General features: G+C 38.6%; 1 protein-coding gene across 1 annotated transcript in view; it reads left to right on the top strand.

Moving 5' to 3' along the window:
* The first annotated feature begins 240 nt into the window (after nt 1-240).
* Nucleotides 241-8,339, top strand: part of LOC126237061 (uncharacterized) — a 74,879-nt gene continuing 66,780 nt past the window's right edge. Inside the window, exon 1 of the mRNA XM_049946847.1 lies at nt 241-474. Coding sequence (XP_049802804.1) covers nt 319-474 — 156 coding nt within the window. The 5' untranslated portion in view covers nt 241-318. The remainder of the gene's footprint in view (nt 475-8,339) is intronic.

Below are 8,339 nucleotides of genomic sequence, written 5' to 3'. Positions count from 1 at the left end.
CAGCAGTTGTTGTCACGAGCAGCTGAGAGGGGGAAGTGAGTTCCGCCTACCAGCGAAGCTTCTGGAATGGCCCGGCGCTTTCGAAGGAGGGCGTTTATCCGACGCCCGAAAAATGTTATCTGTCTATTGAAAAGAAGGTGAATGCGCTGAACATGAATGCTTCGGCTACGCTGCCGTTAAGAATTTCGAGGCGCAGCGTCGGTGGTCACGTGACTTGCCGAAGGCTGTATTTAAAAGCACGAGACAGCGTCAGGTCAGCACAGCGGCCTGTTACGCGAGAAGTGAGTGTGTAGTGCGTGATACAGTAGCATTGTGGAGATGCCGGCAGACGTTATGGATGCGCTGCAGTTCGACCCTAAGACATTGTCACTGAGTTTAAAACGCGTGCCCGTCCCGAAAGTGAGTCACGATACCGATGTCCTCATCAAAGTAGCGTTTGCCGGTTTTTGTGGGAGTGATTTGCACATGCTGAAGGTGAGTTGACTACATGACCGGTAGCTGTTTCTCTCTGTCTACAATCTTCCGTACTACCATTATTTGTGGACTGTTATTTTCTACTTAAATACGTCAGTGAAGTCTGGCTGCAAAGAACCTTACATCTATTTACATTTCTAAAGGCGTACATCTATTTACATTTCTAAAGGCGTTTAAAAACTTTTGATTTGGTAGCAATATGTTCTACTAGACGACGTACCGTCACGTAGAACTGCAAATTTACTTTACGGTGCAAGTGCATGTAAAAATAGTTCTCTAATATCGTGAATATGCCACAAAGAAACCAGCCCTTAACGTCTCCTTAGTATCCAGATCTTTAGAAAGGGACCTTGTTGAACAGAATACGTCCCCATTATCTACATTAATATATAAAAAAAAATTAAAAAAAGGAAGCCAGATTTTAATGACGACCAGGTTATTAGAGGCTGAACATTAGCGCTGTTCGAAAACGTGGGAAAGGAAAGCTGCCCAGGCCTGTTTAAAGAACAATTTATTAGGGGAGAAATCAGTGTAAACGCGGGAAACATAGTCGGGATAGACGGGCAGGAGATAAAGCTATTCCGCTAACAATTACGAGACCGGTGCCCTAGCCACTGCTCCTTGCTTCGTCTTTAGAGGAAACACTTCAGCTTTCGCTTTTGTGTTTTGGGGAAAATTTTATCACGACGCCTCTAGTGGCGGTTGAGTCAGTTCTCTGCATGGAACCGGTGTTCCTCACTGCAGCACTTTACTGAATATAGTCTGTGTGCAGTGCAGCATACGGCGTATTGAAACTTATTGATTTACGTAGAGCGCAGGATCTCTCCGTTTCCAGCTTGGAGTGTCGATCTGGCACACAGTTTCACTGTGTCAGAAGTTTCATCTCCAGCTTTTTTGTAACACAAACTTGTCTGACGCTACACATTCAAGAGGCTTAAGAGTACGTTTTCTTCGAGATGGTTCATAGTGGCTGATAGCTCATAAAGAATACGTAATAACACGCTGAAATATTCTCGTCACTGACGCTACATGGGTGTAATCGGTCAACGCTGGTGCCGTGCTGGTCCGATAACAAAACAGCAAATAACATCTTCCAGCTTGCAACCTGCTGAGACCTACACTACACTATAGCAATTGCTGCTATAATGAATTATTCTGTGTTGCATACGCGTGAACTAATGCAGTACTACCAATGTTTCTCATGGGCCTCTGACTTAAACTAATTTGGTGCCCTCCCTCACTTCTTTCTATACATAGCGCCAATCTCTTGATCTTTATATGTCTGCTGCACCCGACGTTGCCAACAATGTACCGGTATACAGGGCTGCTGTAAATAATTCATTCGTTTCGAAAGCTCTATATTTTCCTAACTATGTACAATTACGATTGACTGATGAATAGAAGTATACTCTCATCAAGTTTTCATTTTGCTCTCTACAAATGTTCTACGACCGTCCCCCTGGTCACAGAACACATGCCCAAACGGTAACTAAGTTCGTTCCATACTTTATGCAGAAACATCCTGTCAGTGGTCATCACAGCAACACTGATGCGTTCTCTGAGCTGTTCTAGTGTTCTTGGCAGCGGGGGTACGTAAACACAGCCCTTAATGTATGCCCAAAGGAAAAAGTTAAAAGGCGTTAGGTTAGGCGAAATGGGGGTCAAGGGAATGGGACCAGATCATCTTCACCACTATGCCCAATCCAGCGATGCTGAACACCGATGCCCCAACGAGCTGGTGCACTGTCTTGTTGGAAGATAAAATTCTCGGAACCAGCAGTCTGTTGTGGAAAAAACCACAACTAAAACGTATGTAGGTAAGAGATTCCCGTCATAGTCTTCTCACCGAAGAAAAAAGGCGCCTATGGCTTCGTCTGTGAGATTGCACAGAAAACCTTTGGCTACCTCGTTCACGCGCCACAATTCCATGAGGATTTTCAGTGCCCCACACTTTCATACTGAGGCGATTAAGTTTCCAGATAAATGGAAGGTTGCTTCGTCGCTGCATATCTACCCAGAGGCGAAATGTTCAACCTCAAGTGCTTACTGCATTTTGTCTAGGCATTGCAACGCCAGCCGGTAGGCACAATGCAAGCTTGGTGAGATTACGATTCTATTCATCTATCAATCATATGTGTACATTTAGTACTTAGGAAAATGTAGAGCTCTGAAAATGAAAGAATAATTTATAGTAGCTTTATATTTCTTTGACTTCAGCTGCAATTTTTCCCCCTTTTTTTCTAGCTAAATCAGCCTGTTGTACGTCTTGGCACGTATTCCCACGAGTTTGTTGCACTTAATCCTGTCTTTGAAGGAATTATACCGTTACTCAACTGTTGGGACACAAGTTTCTGGTCCTGCGTTGCCCAATTATGTGATTTCATCAGCCCAACATTAGCCAATGGAACTGATGCAGATCGAATAATGTGGCACAAAGGTAAGGCACTAGACTCGCATTTAGAAGGACGAGGATTGAAATAATCCTCTGGCAACCCAGATTTATGTTTTCTGTAGTTCACTTCAACCACTTAAGGCAAATGCTGCGTTAGTTTCTCTGAAAAGGACACGTCCGATTTCCTTCCTTACGCTTGTCCAATCCCAGCTTGTACTTTGCCTCTTGAAGATATGCTCAACTCTAAGCTTCCTTCCATGCATCTTTCTTTCATTATTAAAATTCCTCTGCTTGCATATCCCATGCAAGGCAGTGCATTGCTTGCTGTAATGTCAGACAGGCTTATCGCTGCACCAGGCAGGAAGGAACGAACGAACCTACAGTTCAACGTGCCATCGACATCGATGCCATTAGAGATGGAGCACAAGCTCAGATTCTGTCAAGGACGGGGAAGGAAATAGGCCATGCCCTTACAAGCACTGCACCAGGAGAAGTAGCAGCAGCAGCAGCAGCAGCTTGAGAGCATGTCATCTGACGCCAGCATTACAGCCTGAACTACCAACTACTAATAATGATAAGGCTGATGTTTTGCCACAAGAACTTTGCATGTGGTACTGCGCATGTGCACAGCGCACTTTCCTCTTACCACATGTTTCACACTTCTCACAGTAGACTCCTTGTGGCTTGACCACAATTCATACCTGGTAGGTCCTGCAGTACATTTTGGACTTCATATTATCTAGCTCAGCATGTCGGTCACATCTCGTCACAGATGGAAGTTGTAAAGTACTAGCGGTCGACTAAGCCACTCTACAAGAGGATTGTGATGCTACTATGATGGCAGGCAGTTAGCCAGCATATACTGACAATGGCCCAATGTGTAGAGTTGATACTTCCACAGGAGCATTGACATCATCACTTGACAGCACAGACCGAGAAACGCTTTGTGATTACTTCTATGTCTGATGCACTTACCACACCATGTTGCAACAATAGTCAATATGCTGCTGGTGACCACTGACTTACACTGAGAGTTTTATGTGGAATGTGAACCATGGTTTAACTTGTTTCTTTTTTTTATGTACAGCATTCACTAACAAAATCTGAAATTCCTGTTACATAATGGAGGAAAAAAAATCCTAGGACTAATAAAGTGTCAAATCATTGGATTTGTACATAGATGCTACATTCACACTCTTATAAAATAAACCACTGAAAGCACTTATGTTTGCCCAAGTGGCAAAATCTGAGCAGCAAGAATTTAATCTAACATAGAATTCAATTTTAACTGTAAATTAACTGTAAAGCTTTGTGCATTGGATATTACTAAAGTAAACTGATATTATCTGGGTGCTGTGCAATACTTAAAATTTTGCAGTATTTTCAAATTCAAGACTTCAGTACTGCTCCAAAGAAGCTACCAACTGTTAGTACAGTGTTTAGGACACTGACTGCATATTCACTTGGAGTGGTGGTCAAACCCTTTCTGATTGCTTTGAATCATTGGAGGTGAATATTAGAATGATTACCAAGGTCGATTTCCTACCCTGTCCTTGTCCATCTTGGCACTGACTCCAGTGATTTCATTGTTGATAGGTGATTAAACTATATTACATTCCACCCTTTCCCAAACTCCTTTTCTTTCCTGATCACTTTTCCCATTTTATTTGTCATCACTTTTGTACTGACTGAAAATGTATTTTACGATAACTGCATCAGTAATGAATCAGAAACATTGCACAATAATGGAAATTAATGCAATAGATGTGCTGGATGGTTATCAATGCTAGACTCGCACAAAAACTAAAAGACAGCTGATCAGTCATATGAATCACTTATTTAGGAAGCCATGTAATTCCACTGCAGTTTTGTAGTGAGCTTTGTGTTAACAAGGGTAGGCATTACATGTGCACTTAGATACAGATCTAATCAATAAAATTCTATGGTTTTTTCAGTAGTGAGAGAGAGACTTGAAATTTCTCTATCTTTTTGCTGGCACTAGTGAAAAGCATGTCAGGAATTGTACTCACTTAATTTTTTGTTGCTTAGTTAGTTCCATGAAGTTTAGGAGCTGGACTAGATACCTTCTTTGCTGCACAAGTTGTCTGATACCCCCAGAGAGGATGTGGGCTGACATACATTACTACCGTGGATTTTCACAACCAAATGTTGATCCAAGTTGATCTTAGAGGAGTAAGTAGAGATCAGTCAGTAGCATTACACAATCTCTTTTGAATCTTGTTAAGTATTTGCATTATGTTGCCTTATAGAGATCACATAAGGGTAACATTAGTGTATCTTTGGAAAAACTGGACATGCTGTTAGATGTATTTAGAAAGACAAAATGGTTACATTATGATTTTGTAATAGGTGGAGATTTGAATGCAGATTTTGATATAACAGCCAAACATAGTGTCACTGAGCTCAAAAATCTTCTAAGACAGTACAATCTGCACTTTATCAATTATAGACCCACAAGAGAAAAAGCATGTCCTGACAATATCTTTGTCAGTTTCAATACTGCAGAAGAATCATGTGATGTGACAGTATTCACATTCTAAGATCGTGATTCTGTATCATTAAATTACATAAGTAGGTTCTGTGCTGATAAGAATAACATTGACAAGTCTGTTCCAAAAATGGTAAACACTAGACCGGTCACAAATGATAAAATTGACAGTTTTGAGTCCCTTACTAATGGAGACTGGTTTGGCCAATGGTCTGGTGACACAAATTATAGTCTATGTAAAGATCTGTCAGCAAAACTAATATTTGAAAGGTTTTTCAAAGCATTTTTGACACAATTCAATGACTGCATTCTGATAAAGAAATGCAAAATAATCGACAAAGGCTCCAAAGGCAAGGGTATAAACAAACAAAACCATGCTATACTGCACAACTAACAAATCTGAAAAACCATGTTATGTTGTTGCACAGTATACATAAAAATCTGAAGACCGACAATGCCAGATCAGCCTATGTTCAATGTAGGAATAAGTACAAAAAAGCCATTGTGGAAGCCAAAAGCGCACACGACTTCAGCAGTATTGAGAACTCCATGAATAAACACAAAGCTACATAGTGTTACTAAAGATGAAAGAAATAGAGATTTCAGTATATGCCCTCAGAAATGCAATGATTTCTTTATTAAATCAGTACAAGAAGTAGGAAATGCTATCACCAAACCTGTCATTGGCTCATCTGATATTCTTTCAAAAGATGTCTGTAAACCACTAGTAAATACAAGTATGTTTACCTTCTCTGATATCCCATCTAGTCTCGTCCTATTAAAAGTTAAACATGTGAAATCATCTGAGAGTGTAGACATATATGACATTTCTTGTAACATTGTAAAAAAAGGTAATAGATTGTATTGTGTTTCAGTTAACATACTGCATAAATAAGTGTATAACTGAGGGATATTTTCCTGATGAGTTAAAAGTGTCTAAAAGTGTTTAGGGTAGTCCAATATACAAAAAAGGAGATATTGACTCACCTTCAAGTTACAGACCAATTTCCATAGTCCCAGCTCTCTCTAAAGTATTTGAATATGTACTATACCAACAGTTATCCATGTACTTTGAAAATGAAGGAATAATTAGCAAATCACACTTTTCAACTGTTGATGCTACAGACAGAGTAGTCAAACACATACATCAAGTGTTTGAGGATAAAAGATTTGCTCAAGTCACCTTTTGTGATCTAAGCAAGGCTTTTGACTGTGTAGAGCATAAAATACTCCTAGAAAAAAAAAAATGGAATACTACAGCATTCGAGGTAACAGCCTTAAACTATTGAAATCATACCCACAGAATTGGAAGCAAGCTGTTTGTGTAGGTAAAGAATACTTCAGTATTGAATTAGTAAAAATAGGTGTACCACAGGGATCTGTACTGGGGCCTTTTATGTTACTGATAATGATGAATGATCTGCCATCATTCATTGAGTCCATGACAGTACTATATGCACATGCTTTCCTTCATTTTAGTAATGATTTCAGTTGCCTCAAAGCTTGTTTTGCAGACACAATTGCTCAAGCATCCTATTGGTTTAAAGCAAATGGCTTCCTACTGAATGATAACAAAATGCAGCAGCTGGGTTTTGGTCTAAAAGATGAGCATCCACCAGATGATCCTAGTTTTGTTAAGTTTTTAGTGGTATATGTAGATGAAAAATTATCCTGGGGCCAACATTTACAATATATTAGTGGTAAATTGTCTAGAGTGATGTATTTGCTATGGCGACTTATAGATATGTACCTCAAAATTATGTTCAGACATTTTGCATTTTTTCCAAAGCATCCTAACATATGGTATTATTTTATGCGGGAATTAAAGTTCAGTGCATGACATCCTAATTCTAAAAAAGAAAACCATTAGGATAATTACTGGTTCTCCATATAAAGCACACTGCAAACCATTGTTCTGTGAGCAAAACATCATGACTGTAATAAACCTATATATTTACTGTGTTTTACACCACACAAAAAAGAAGTTACTGGAAGCAAAACATAGAGAAAATATACATTTCTACAACATGAGAAGGAGCAGATGCATTTATACTCCTTAACACAGACTGTATAGTCACTTAACAGCTATGAACTGATGGGGCACAAATTATTTAATAAGCTTCCACAATATGTACAAGAACTACCTGAACAAGCATTCAAGCAAAAACTGTACGAATGGCTAGTTGCTCACCCATTCTATGACATAAATGATTATTTCAAATGTAATATAATTTTGTAGTGTTAATGATATGCCTCTTGTTTTCTTTGAATTAACAGTTATATTGTATTATATGTCTGACATTGCCTATTGCTGTAACGGCCAAATGACAATAAAATTATTATTATTATTATCTACTATCTTGCATATTAAATATGTGCACCTGAGAATGTAATTGTCATTGTTATATCAAATTGCATCATATATTTCTCTACTTTAAGGGCAAATTTGAAACTATGTTTAAATGAGCTGAAAGCTTGAAAAGCATTATTAAAGAGAAACTGAGTAGGAATTAAAATAATAATAATCTACCAAAATTATGAAAGCTCTTAATTATATTAAAGGAAAATACTGTTAAGAAAATTAATTACTAGATTTCTGGCCTCTGCTTACCTTCAGGAGGTGATAGAGGCAGGTGTAATAATAAGAGATATGTTTCTTAGCATTCAGAATTAAAATAGTTCATGCTTACATTTATGCAAGGTACATATTTCTGTGGCAATTGTTGAAAATTAAAGCCTTATAATAAATGTAAATAAAATTCATTCTGAAATAATGTCAGAAATATTTTCTGTTTTTTGTATCTTTTTCTCATGTCTACCCTCTTACATTCAAGGAACATACTTAATGTACATGGTGAATTTGAGTTATAAGTAAAAACTTGGGTGGTATAGCCTGATACAAAAAGAATGAAAATGCTAATATTAGCATATCTCCAGAAATGTGAATTTTCTGTTTCCTCCTCC

The sequence above is a fragment of the Schistocerca nitens genome, chromosome 2, assembly GCF_023898315.1.
Source record: "Schistocerca nitens isolate TAMUIC-IGC-003100 chromosome 2, iqSchNite1.1, whole genome shotgun sequence".
NCBI lineage: Eukaryota > Metazoa > Arthropoda > Insecta > Orthoptera > Acrididae > Schistocerca > Schistocerca nitens.
Note: the sequence above shows the minus strand (reverse complement) of the source record. Positions and strands in the feature narration are given on the sequence as shown.